Below are 13,835 nucleotides of genomic sequence, written 5' to 3' on the forward strand. Positions count from 1 at the left end.
GACCCTAACTGTATGAGATACTGGCAGTCTTCTCTCCAAATTGAAATCTGGATCTCCTCTTGACCCTATCTCACCGACCATGCTGGAACGAGGGAAGGAAATCATTGCCCCAGTGCTCTGCAATACATTGAACCTTTATTTTTCCTCTGGTCGGGTCCATCTAGACAGGAAACACACGCTGGTGCTTCCTTTACTAAAGAAGCCTTCCCTAGACCCTTCTCTACCGGAGAATTTGAGACCGATCTTATTACTTCCACTACTTTGCTAAGGTTGCTAAAAAATATTTTAACTTTCAGTTGATGAAGTTTATTGAAGATAACAATCTACTTCCTGAGACCCAATCAGTGTTCAGATCTATGTTCAGCACTGAATCTGCTCTTTTCTGGCCTCTGGATCCCTTACATTATCTGCTGATGATGGCAAGACTGTGGCCATGATTATGCTAGACCTGAACGCTGCTTTCGATATGTAACCCATGCCTCCTACTTGAACAACTCTGGGGTCTTGGGGTGGGGGGCTGCACACTTGGTTGGATTATGGATTTCCTCCGGGGCTGCACCTTTCAGGTCTTTCAGCATTGTACACCTTGGAGATCTGCCCCCTGAAGCAAGGGGTGCCTCAGGGATCGGCTTTGAGACGGACACTGTTTAATGTCTACATGCGCTCTGTGTCAGATGTAGTTGAGTGTCACGGGGTGAAGATAGTATCCTTTGTTGGTGGCACTCAGCTGATTGCCACCTTGGCACAGGACAAATGTGATGCTGCCTCCAATTTTAAATTATGCCTGGTCGATCTGGCAAAATGGATGGACTCCAGCTGCCTTAGACTCATGCTGGGAAGACTGAGGTCCTTGTGGTTGTCAAGCAACTGTCTATTGGATCTCTATATGGTGGCCATCTGAATCAGGGTTGGTTCCTGCTCCAAAACCTAAGATAATAAATCTTGGGATCTGGTTAACTCGTCACTGACTTGTTGACACCTGCGTAAGCATCTAGAAAATGCTTCATAAGATGTTAGAGCTTCTGCCAGCTCCGGCAAAGAAAATGGTCATCCAGGCACTTGTAGTGTCATGCTTGGATTGCTGCAATGGTCTTTATCTTGTTATTGCCAAAGGCAGAATAAGAATGTTGCAGAGGGTTCAGAACACTGTGGCTAGATTGCTCCTGAATATCCCTAGATGTTCCTCTTTGAGTCCTGCCCTTGCCAAACTCCATTGGCTTCCTATTCAGGCCAGAGTAGCTTTCAAAGCTCAGTGTTTCTTTCACAGAGTTTTAAATCTAATGGGACCTCAATATCTGTACCCTTTAATCAAACCCTATTTGTCAAATCGTTGCCTCAGATTCTCTGGAATGGTAAGACATATGATACCCAAAATGCACAAAGTTTGTTTGGGTGATAGCTCTTTCAGTCTCCTGGCAGCAAAGATGTGGAATCTCCTTCCTGTGGACTTTAGAATGCAACCTTCAGAAACATTTGTTTCATAGAAAGACCTGGTTCTTCAGGTAATCAGTAGTAATATAATTGCCATGGTTGGCTCTCTGATTGGTATTTGGAGAAACCCTAGCGTAGGGACACTCCGAATTGGAGTAACAAGGCGCTTTACACATTTCTAACACAACATAGCAAATACCTGATACTACTAATGCTCTTAAGCTCCTTTCATGGAATGTGTGAGGTGTGAATGACAGCGGAAGGCCCAGCTTATACTTTTTTGTCTTACTGTCCACAAGGGGGATGCAGCCATTATCCAAGAGACCCATCTGGCGAAACGGCCTCCTTCTCTGTTTTCCGCCTGGTGGAGTTCACACACATTCTTCTCTACGTATTCTAGTTTCGCCGGAGGAGTTGCCATTTTAGTCCGGAAAGGGGTGCCAATGTGACCTCTTGAAGTGATATTGGATGAACAGGGACATTATATAAAATGTATACAGATAGCTGATCATTGAGTCATGCTGGTTAATATGTGCAATCCAAATAATGACGATCCAGATGTCTACGGAACCCTAGGGTGCCAGCTCTTAATATATGATCACTGCAAGCTGTTGTGGGGGCGGGGAATTTCAACATCCCCTTGCAACCTGAGTAGATACTACTAGGATGGGAGTGAGATGCCACACCTGTATCCAGACTTCATTGCGTGGTGTGATGACTCAGTGGGGCTGGCGGACCTTTTCAGTGCACGCTGTCCTGAGGTACGCACCTACACTTTTCACCTTTCTGTTCATGACTCTCACTCTAGGCTGGACCTCTGGATGGGCACTCGAGATATGTGGGGCTGGTTGGACACAATCGAACATCTGCCACAGACATTATCCGATCATGCACCAGTGGCTATCACAATACATGTACCTTAGTACCTTATATGACCCGGGGTATCAGACTCTGGCGTTTACGTCCAGAAGAATTACTTGATGAGGCATTTAAGATTGAAATTGGACAGGCTATATCTGCCTACTTTGAGACCAACACTGGCATAGCCGAAACAACTAGTATGCTTTGGACCATTTAAGGTGGTAATACGGGGTGAATGTATTTCCAAAAGACAGGGCATTCGGAAGTTGATAAGTAGGGAGCTGTCCCAACTTGAGGCTGAAATTGCTCAGCTTGAGGTCATTCTAAGATGTTCCTTAGAAGAACATTCCTTACATTTGAGGAGCTTCTACGCAAACCTGCTCCATGCAGAATTTGTTATATAATAGACTTTGCATCTTGATACAGGCCATCTACCCTATTTTTCTTTTTAAGGAGCAAACAGTGTGGCCTCTATTATGGTTACAACTAATCCCAGCCCACACAAACTCATCACTAGAACCTATAATTGCACAATACCTCCAGCACCCCCTGCACCACCCGCGCTACAGTGTGATGAAAAGCAGAGCTGGGGTACAATATCCCAGCCTTACAGTTGGTCAAACTACTGTGAGCAGGCCAGATGAATTTACTGGAATTACAAATTCTACCTAATACACTGTAAATTCATATGTAGTAGATATTACATACCTACATCCTCACTAGATATGGTTTATCCACTGACACTGACTGGTGGAAGTGTGCGCCCCAAATACTGATTTTCTACACTTGCATGGGAATGCCACTCCCCACACCCCTCAGTCCGGACATACTTGAAAAAGGTGTCTCAGGAGCTCACCAATATGACGTCTCTCTCCCTCACTCTCACCCCTGAGGTTGCTCTACTCTGATATATTAAAGATATTCCTAATACATACAGATGCTCTGTGGTGAAAGCTCTCCTACTGGGGAAGTGACGGGTGGCAATGAACAGCGGGAAGCCCTCTGCACCTTGCTAAGCTCAGTGGCTGTGGGATCTCACAACATGCAATAGCCACTCTGAGGTCAACGCCACTATCCTACTGCAGAAAAGCAGACCTATAGACATTTGTAACCTACTGCAACAGTACCTCTTAGTGCAACACATCGACGATTAACCCAGTCTTGCAGGGAGCCATGCCCACATGCCAGGGAGCCATGCCCACCTGCCCCTCAACTACACTGCTTGATGCCCTCCTACCAGGATTAGAACAACTATATCCACCATTGATGTCTTAGGGGCAGATTGTCAATACTGCTGAAGATGTGTGGGTGTACACTATAATGTTGACTACACTGATGCCAGATTTTTTTATATCAAATTACTTAAAGATTTTAAAATATATATATGGCAGGGGGTACTTTTTTCCTTATAATACATGATCACATTATCACTCTTCCACAAACCACTTGAATCCTTGGTGGGTAGCTCTTTCATACGAAAGAGAGAGCATGTTTACAAACGTGAAGCATACAAATAGACACTCTGGTGCAACATAAAACACACGAAAAAGCTGTTAGATATTTGCTGCAAAAGATATTGGAATCATTTTAATACAATTCGTTTATTTTGTTTTTTTTAAATAGGTGCAGTAGATTGGAATATGTAGAAACATGCAGAAAGATTCCAGCTTTTCTACTTCTCTATAATTACCAAAAGCGTGAAAAAATAAACATGTTGCCATAAATGTATCCTTTCTAATTGTCACTGCACAGAGAGAAAAAAGCGCAGAAGAAAGAAAAACAATATTTCTTTGTCGTTCTTTACACAGCTGATGTAATTGTGCTCTGTGGCCTGACCTGCCTTTCCCCTTGGATGCTGGCAGCAGGCATTGTGACTCAGAACTCAATTGTAATATGCTAGTACAGTTGAGTTCTGACGTCACTTCTTTATAATAGGCGACTGGGTGTGTTACAAGTAGGCTGTTATAAAGAAAAGAGACACTTTTTATATAGGGATTGCAGAATCACATGTATTATAGCTTTGCAAAGAACTATGATATAACACCGTATAGCGGAATGGCCAAATTAATAAACATATAAATAATCTAGCCAATAGTTATAGACTATAATATACTGAGAAAATTGAAAGATCAATATCGATAAAAATTAAATTAGCTCAAGAAGGAGATTTAAAATTGAATGTCATGTGTGTTTAAAAAATTATTTTGAAGGACGCACATGGAGATACATTAAATATTGCAATCTGAATCTCACCTTGTGCCAGATAGACAATTCCACTTATGATGATGATGATGACTATAATCATCTTAGCAGCAGCAAAGAAATTCTGAACATAACTCCCCATCTTTACACTCAATGCATTCACAATTGTAATTGTCACTGTAAAAAGACAACTCAATATTAGTAACCGGGAACAGATATGGATTGAAATAAAACTTACAGAGTCACCATATTGGTCACTGGAATACTAGGGAATGCTTTTAGACAGGTAACGTTGTTGTTTCTCTTTTCTCAACTACAATAGTTGGCATCTGCATTGCATTTACATTGTTAAATTCGGTGAGAAATACTCCTCACTAATCACTGGTGCTTTCTTTCATCTATTGCAAAATGCCAGTCTGTCTCCTCCTCACAGAGATGACACTCGTGCACGGAAATGAAAAGCACACATTGGTGACAGACATAAGTTTAATTGTGATAGTCTGAGTAGACTTGGAGGTGGCAAACGTCCCCAGCCATATTTTCCATTCAGGCCTCTCAGAAGCATTTTTAACCTATCTTGGCAAGACGTGCATAGTTTATAAATGTTATTTTTACATGACAACCAACACCAGAGAACAACAGTATTTGATACATTTATCAATACATAAATCTGACGAGTCGGACATAATTTACTGTTTTGTTTCAGAAATTCCTCCTGCAAAATCAATGGTATGAGATGCTGAGCTTAAAACTTGGTACCTTATTTTCGTTGCAATGTGGTTATTCCTTTATCAGACTGTCAAGGTAACTAGCAAGAGGATTACTTGAACAATCAATTGAAAAGGGAAACAAACAACTGAATGTACGCTTGCAGGTTTTCGTTTAGCACATTTATATAGGACAGTGGTACACAAGCGTGCTCTCTGACCAGCCCATAACTTCAACAGCTAGTTCAGGGTGTGGATGCTGTCATGATTGATCGACTACTAGCACACCTCTGCTTGCACCCACCTTTTTACAAATTCTCATACTGAAAGGGGAGTGCTTCCTTCGGTTAATTGTACAGTTAATGCTAGAGAATAATTTGCTTTTGGTATTTTTAATGAGGGCAGCTAGTTCGACCTGTGTAACTCTGCTTGCCACCATGACAGGCCATCTGCTGACGACCCCTTGCTCCTGCTCTTTCCGCTACAAAGTAGGGAGCGCTACATGTAAAGGACTGCCTTCGATTGAACGTACTGTTGCTGCCAAGGAACTAATTGCTAGGTTAATATATTTATTGCTGCTTTTATGATTTTTATCTGCTGTTAAAATCGAATAAAGCCAAACTTGAAACTTGAAAGCTAGGTTTATATGTAATTCTTGTGTTCACCACCTCTGTGCAAACATTGCGTGAAATCCTACCAGAACGAAATAGTCACTTTCAGATACTCCGCCACAGTCCAATATCAAGATGTAGCATCATGCAAAATAAGATGATTCACTTCTTAAACATATGTGGATAAAGGCTCTGAATGGTAGACTTGAGTAGGACCAACCATCACAATTCATCCACATATCAGGAGGAAAGAGCTCTGTAACAGACCACACCTCAGCTCATTGTCTGATTCCCACTATTACAAGATAATCCAAATAACACCAAGAATGAAGAGTGATTATCACACCAAACATTTACCTTTCACTTCCTATATGAAGAAAATCAAAATGAGTTGAAAACTAAGACCCAACCTACAATCATAATGAGGCATCAAAATATGATGGAATGTAAACCTTCTGTAAGGGCGGGCAGTAATAACTTGGCATACCAATAAGACATCATTCAGAAGTCAAAAACGTTAGTAGTAGATGATGAGAACAATTCCTAAAGAAGGTTAAAGTACTAATTTGTACACTAACATAATGTATCTCACAAGCAGAGTCTGCTGCACAAGCAAACAAAACTAAACATTTAACAAAAAATTAGGAGTAGTAGTAAACTTATTGGAGATATTTACATAAACATCTGAAAGACCCACAATTGTTCTACAAAGACCTGGAAAATTCGAATAAAGTTCCTATAACCTCTCTATATAGGGTAAACAGCAATTGAGAATAACATGTCCCACCTTTGAAACCCATGGAAGACATTCATTCAGTCAGTCATATGTCTCTTAACTTCAGTATTCGCTAAAAAAACCTCAAAGGGCTGTGTTCAAATGGTCTCAGTAGACATGCTGAAACATAATCCCAGAAGAGTGGGCTACAGTATTAATACTATTAAACAGAAATATGTTTCACTCATGGTAGCCTACCCCCTCCTTGAAAGGCGGAATCACCCAGCTGATCTTCAACAAGGAAATACATAGGATTCTGGTAATTACAGGCGAGTAGCCTTACTGAACTTCAAAGGCAAAATCTTTGCCAAACTTCTGTTAGCCAAACTAGAATCAGGGTGCAAAGAGAAAAAAATACTTGGCTTTACACTACCAGATTTTCATCCAGCTGTTCCACACTTAATAGCAGATTCACCTTAACTTAAGTGCCCAGTAAAGTCTTGTTTATTTCCAAAAATAAAATCTTTGCATGCTTTGTGGACTATTGCGTAACATTCAATCAGGTCTCTTGAGTGTGATGGTGGACTAAACTATAGAACTGGGGCCTCAAAAGTGCTTTATTGGAAATGAGGATGAACCACCATGGCCGCACAAATGTGATCCGTACGAGCTCCACTCTAACTTCATATTTTTTAATTTTTTTAATGTTTTTATTATTTTCATTCAAAGCGTCGGCAAGACAATCAGCATGTACACAATCATAGGTTACTGTAAGTTGGAATAAATCTTGACACCAATCCTCGTCGTCCTCTACCCCCCCAGCTGTTCATTTTGTTGGACGAGGCTGGCCCTCCTAACCCAGCTCTCCTATTCCTCCCCGGTTCTTCATCTGAACTACCCTTATCAGAGTCTGGTATTGGCTCGCATATATCCCCCCTATACGTGTTCCACGCTGCCCATACTTTGGTCCACTTCCGGGGGCACTTCCTGTTTACGTACACAGTCCTCTCAGTCAGCATAGTGACGTCCATGTCCTTACACCAAGCCGCCAATGTCGGCAGTTCAGCGGCCCCCCATTTTTGCGCTATGTTTCGTTTAGCTACCATGAGGCCCAATGTCACCCATGTCTGTCCGTGTCACGATAGGTCATTAGGCTCCCACACATTAAGAAGGCATCTACCTGGTTCAGGCAGTAGTGAGATGTTCATAGTCTGCGATATTGTACGTAGGACCGTCCGCCAGTATTCTGCTATCAGTGGGCAATCCCATATCGTATGGAAGAAAGAGCCTTCGTCCCCACATCCCCTAAGGCAGTATGGATGTTGTGTCCTGCCTATTGTGTGAAATGTGCTCCTAGTGAGGTATGAGCAGTGTAAAATCTTGAGTTGTACAAGCCTGAGCCTTGCCGGGATACCCTCCTTAACTTCATATTTTAAATCAAGGTACAGCCCTGCCAAGTACCACGCATCAGGAGTTAGACTTACGCATCAGTGTGGTGTTCTGCATCACCGCACTGAAATGCAGAGTCATGCAATACAGCCTGTCTTGGCTGTCAAGCCCTTACTAGCATAAGTGCTGCTATCTATGCTGATAAACCAAATCTAGAGTGGCAGCTAGAGCGAGCACTGCTCCCGACAGGCTTAGGACTAGTAGAGCTAGCAGCCGCTAACTCACAGCTGCTGCTACAATGTATCAATAAAAGATTCTCTCTGCGGCTCGGCATTACATTTCCGACTGACCTCACTGGAAGTGCCCAATGGCTACTACCGAGGCTTAAAATGAGTGACTTTATAGGCGCTGCGGGACGTTACATCCTTTTACAGTTACGTTTGTGGGAGGCTGGCAAATCATGGCAGCCGCAGCGCTGCTCGCACTGCCGGCTGTAAATTTAAAATCAATGACTCCCTGCCGCTGGACCGAGCCCCAAAGGCCAGCAGCAGCCGGTGGAGCCCTCTGTGCAGCTCATATGTACCTGCTGCTGTGAGTAAGTCTGATACCCAGGGAGCGCACCGCACGCTTGCAGAGCGAGTCGTGTGGCAAAGCAGAACTCTGAGGAGACGGCCAAGTGGGCCGTAACCGAATTGCCTTTGATCGCCTGAGTCCCAAGTGAGTCACATGTCAGTGAGACATCGAGTGGCCAGCCAAGTGTTCATTGAAATTTGCTTTTAAACGCATAGCGCGATCAGCTACCTGCTGATCAGTGTAACTAGCAAGTTCTGCCCTGGATCACTGAGGCTGCAAACAATAGAATCAATCAATCAATACACTTGTAAAGCACACTACATACCCGTGAGGGTATCAAGGCGCTGGGTGGGGGGGGGTGCTGCTACTGATTGAAGAGCCATATCTTGAGGAGTCTTCAGAAGGCCAGTAGGTCTTGGTCTGCCGTAGGTTGGTGGGGAGGGTGTTCCAGGTCTTGGCGGCGAGGTGGGAGAAGAATCTGCGGGCGGCGGTCGTTCTTTGAATGCGGGGGACTGTGGCGAGGGCGAGGCCGGTGGGGCAGAACTGGCGGATGGGGCTGTAAAAGCTGAGCCGTCTGTTGAGGTATGTTGGGACGGTGTTGTGGAGAGCTTTGTGTGCATGGATGAGTAGCTTGAAGGTTATCCTCTTGTTGACGGGGAGCCAGTGCAGGTCTCTCAGGTGGGGTGTAATATGGCTGCGGCGACGGATGTCAAGGATCAGATGTGCTGATGCGTTCTGGATGCGTTGCAGTCGTCTCAGGAGCTTGGCCGATGTTCCTGCGTAGAGGGCGTTTCTGCAGTCTAGCCTGCTGGTGACGAGGGCCTGGGTGAATGCTCTTCTAGTTTCAGTGGGGATCCACTTGAAGATCCTGCGGAGCATTCGGAGGGTGTTGAAGCAGGATGGGGAGTCGACGTTGACCTGCTTAGTCATGGAGAGGGTGGATTCAAGGATGACCCCTAGGTTGCATGTGTGGTCGGTGGGTGTCGGGGCTGTTCCTAGTGTTGTCGGCCACCAGGAGTCGTCCCAAGCTGAATGGGTAGAGCCTATGATGAGGACCTCCATATTGTCCGAGTTCAGCTTCAGTTGGCTGTTCCTCATCCATTCGGTGACAACCTTCATTCCTTCGTGGAGGTCGGTTTAGGCGGTGTGAGGGTCTTTGGTGAGGGAGAGGATAAGCTGGGTGTCGTCGGCGAAGGAGATGATGTTGAGGTCGTACTGTCGGGCGACTTGGGCGAGGGGTGCCATGTAGATGTTGAACAGCGTTGAGCTGAGGGATGAGCCCTGGGGTGCGCCGCAGATGATCTCTGTGGCATTGGAGCGGAAGGGGGGGAGGCGGACGCTCTGTGTTCTGCCAGAGAGGAAGGAGGTGGTCCAGTCCAGAGCCGTCTCTTGGATCCCGGCGTTGTGTAGGCATGTTCGTAGTGTGCAGTGGCAGACCGTGTCGAAGGCGGCTGAGAGGTCCAGGAGGATGAGGGCCGCTGTTTCTCCATTGTCTAGTAGGGCCCTGATGTCATCAGTGGCAGCGATGAGGGCGGTTTGGGTGCTATGGTTGCGGCGGAACCCGGACTGGGACAGGTCCAGGATGCTGTTCTCCTCGAGGTAGCGGGTCAGTTGTTTGTTGACGGTTTTCTTGGTGACCTTTGCTGGGAACGGGAGCAGGGAGATGGGCTGGATGTTCTTGAGGTCCTTGGGGTCCGCATTGGGCTTCTTTAATAAGGCGTTGATCTCAGCGTGTTTCCAGCTTTCCGGGAAGATTTCTGTCTCGAAGGAGATGTTGATTACTTTCCGGAGATGGGGTGCGATGGCTGTGCTGTCTTTGTAGAAGATGTGGTGTGGGCATGGGTCTAACGGTGATCCGGAGTTGATGGTGTTCATGATCTTGCTGGTGTCCTCTTTGTTGATGCAGGTCCAGGAGAGCAGGCGGTTGGTGCAGGTGGTGGTCGTGGTGGCAGATGTCTCAGTGGTAGTCGGGCGGTCGTAACGTTGAAGCTGTTGTGGATGTCGGCGATCTTGGCGGTGGAAGAAGGTGGCCAGCGAGTCGCACAGGTCTTGCGAAGGTGGGATGTTGTTGGTGTTGGAACTGGGGTTGGAGAGTTCCTTCACGATGTTGAAGAGCTCTTTGCTGTTGTGTGCGTTGTTGTCTAGGCGATCTTTGAAGGAGGCCCTCTTGGCGGCTCTGATGAGGCGATGGTGTCTGCGGGTGGCGTTCTTGTGGGCTGCGTAGCTGTCCGATGTTTGTTCGCGGAGCCAGTTCTTCTCCAGTTTTCGGCATGTTCGTTTGGAGGCCTGGAGGTCTTAAGTGAACCAGGTGGCTTTCTTGCTGGTGTGGCTGTTGGAGGGTTCCTTGAGCGGGGCGAGGGTGTTGGCGCAGTCGTCGATCCACTGTCTTAGGTTGCAGGTGGCGGTGTCGGGGGGGGATGTGGGGTCGGCGGGTGGCCTCAGAGGGAGGTTGGTGGTTAGCTGGTCTTCAGTGACTTTGCCCCAGCTGCGACGAGGCATCTGTTGGGTGCAGTGGTATTTGGTGGGCTTCCTGAAGGTGAAATGGATGCAGTGATGGTCAGTCCAGTGGGGTTGGTGGTGTGGCTGAAGGAGATGTGAGGGCTTACGGAGAAGATGGGGTCAAGCGTGTGACCGGCGGCATGGGTGGGTGTTGTCAAGAGCTGCCTGAGTCTAAGGTTGGCGAGGTTGTCGATCAGGGTGGTGGAGTTGGTGTCGTTGTTCACGAGGTGGAAGTTCAGGTCCCCGAGGAGGATGTAGTCCGTGGAGGCGAGGGCGTGTGTGCTGAAGAAGTCTGCGATGGCTGTGTCTTCAAGTAAGTGTCAAAAGCTATTCAACGTCTGTTGCAGCAAGAGAATTGACCCATTGTATCCATCTCGGATGTAGAGCTTTTGCATTTGGAATGCTTGCCTTTGTCACTGCCTCTAAGGCAGGTACAGGGGTAACGACCTTTATGCATTTACCCTGCGCGAGGGCACTCTCTTTTGCTACCGCAGTCTGAACCACTGTCAGAATGTTTTCAGTTGAAGTGAATTTCATTTCAGCTTGTGTGTACAAGTGTGATTTGTAAGCTATTGGTACCTTTTCACCTTCATTAAAGGTTAGGTATGTGAATCCGCATCTCCTTGGGATGATTCGGATTACAAGGTTGCGTTCGTTTACACGTGTCTGTAAATGGGTTGTTGCTAACCTGTCTGTTTGCACTGAACGCAAAATTTGTGTGTTTTTCAGTCCAATTAGTAGATTTGAAATCAGGTTTGATTAATTAGTATAGAGGTTTAACCCTTTCTGCGTAATTTAAAATGTAAGTTCTTCCGAAATTCAGGAATCCTAGAAATGACTGCTAATTTTTCAGCGTTTTTGGAGGTTGGAGCAGCGCACATTTTTCTAAAAAGTTTGCTGCCAGGCTTTTGCCTTCGCTTGAAAGTTTGTATCCCAAGAATAGGACATTGAGGTGGGCAATTCTTGATTTTTTAAAGTTGAATATGTACCCTTCAGAGGCGAATCCAAGTACTATGGTGTTCACCCTGGTCAAGTGCCTGTCCAAATCACCATCTGTAAGATAGATGTCATCGACATAAGATCATGCCACATCATCGTACATTTGCAGTACCTCTGTTACTCTGGCTGAAAATAACCCTGGACTGTTCTTGAATCCCTGGGGGAGACGACAAAAGTGTTGTTGTGTCCCCATTATTGAGAAAGCGGTCAAGTACCTGCTTTCAGGTGCAATGTTTTGACATAAGAAACTGTTTGAAATACCTAATGTCGTTTTATATTTTTTGCGCACAATGTTATTCATCAGTGCTGCACTGTGTGCATTTTGTACTGCAAAGGTTTTGCAACAGGAATTTAAATATCTGTAGTCCAAAACTAGACGATGTGTATTGTCTGGCTTGGAGACAGGAAACAGAGGATAGTTCATGGAGGAGATGCATGTTTCAATCACCCCTTGGTATTCAAGTTGACCTATGATCTCCCTAACTTGTTTCTTTGATTCTTGTTTAACTGGATACTGCTTCTGAGCAGCTGGTTGAGTTTTTAACTGGATTTTGTGGTGAGGAGAATCCTCATCCCATCCCACATGATTTTTATATAATACTGGAGCCTGGGCCACAGCCCATTTTCTGAATTGGAATATGATTGGAGAAGGCTGGCATAATGATGTCTTCGCCATATGGGCACTCCCTGACAAATTCAGGTGGCCAATCATTTTCAGCTAGATGAATGTCATAACTCTTAGATAGCTTCTCCCAAAAGAGTGCTTTTATTTTCCTAGTTATGTCCCCCTCTATTCGGAGCGTTACTTCATATAACTTATCGGGTATACTAACCCTGGTGTCCGCAGTTTCCACTTGAATGCATTCATTCAAGTCCACTGTCTCCAGATGATCCTTCAGGATCCTGCGAGCTATTGTAACTTTTGCTGCGCTGTCCAGCATAGTATGGGCCCACTCCCCGTTCTTGAGTTGTGTCCTCAAGATCCTCGCATTGTCTGATTTTTAGACCTGCTACCTTTTTCTTGGTGAATAGTTGTTTCTTTTTTTTTGGAACGTGCTGATCGTCTTTGGACTTCACGCGTTCTTCTTTGTGTTCTGATCGTCCTCTTCTTTTGGATTTCTGCAAGGAAGTCTGAAAGGTACGAGAGGAACGTGTATCAGTATCTTGACATCTGTCAAGTTTTCTCAAATTATCACTATTTCTGAGGTTTTATCTCTTTTCAGAGTGCTCCTTTTAAGGAGACCTACCTCTGGATTGAGAACGCTTCTCTTTAGGAAGTGTCTGTCTAGTATTTTCCCACTTCGTTTTAGGAGTAGTGAGTGTATTTTTAATAAAAACTTTTTCAGGATTTTCTGTCAGTTCGGGCTTTACAGGTTTCCCTCCCAAACTATCTCTACCAAGTTCTTCATAGGATTTTTCTATTATTCTGGTCAGTTCATAAGGTTGCTCAGTTACATCAATTTCTTTTAGTTTTTGGCGGATTGCCACAGATGCAGCTTCACCTTTAATATTAGCTAATATTATAGCTGAGACCTGTTTGAAATCATTTAGAAACTTCATACCGAGATTTAAAGCAGGCTCTGCCCCGTATTCATTTTGAATCTGTTTCAGTACGTCTGGTATTACCGCCATGGACGGAACACCATGTGTTTTTGTGTAGATTGCAGCAAAGACTGTACCCCAACTGTCACAGTCCTCCAGGTCTGGTGCGATCCCCATTGGTAAACAGATTGTTAGAATACTGTGTTTCTCATGAGGTGCACTATCGGGAAATACTGCCTCTATTTGAGTAATTTTTTGAGCTAACCAGAATGGAATTTGTTCCCTTTTTGCGGTCAATTTACCAAT

The 13,835-nt window shown here is 45.0% G+C and overlaps 1 protein-coding gene across 3 annotated transcripts in view; it reads right to left on the reverse strand.

Annotated features, from left to right (window-relative positions):
• Window positions 1–13,835, reverse strand: part of SLC7A9 (solute carrier family 7 member 9) — a 1,176,401-nt gene that overhangs the window by 569,239 nt on the left and 593,327 nt on the right. For all 3 annotated transcript variants that reach the window (XM_086945130.1, XM_086945132.1, XM_086945131.1), the window contains exon 5: window positions 4,546–4,671. In XM_086945130.1, the coding sequence (XP_086801256.1) occupies window positions 4,546–4,671 (126 nt within the window). The remainder of the gene's footprint in view (window positions 1–4,545; window positions 4,672–13,835) is intronic.

The sequence above is a fragment of the Lissotriton vulgaris genome, chromosome 12, assembly GCF_964263255.1.
Source record: "Lissotriton vulgaris chromosome 12, aLisVul1.2, whole genome shotgun sequence".
Lineage (NCBI taxonomy): Eukaryota > Metazoa > Chordata > Amphibia > Caudata > Salamandridae > Lissotriton > Lissotriton vulgaris.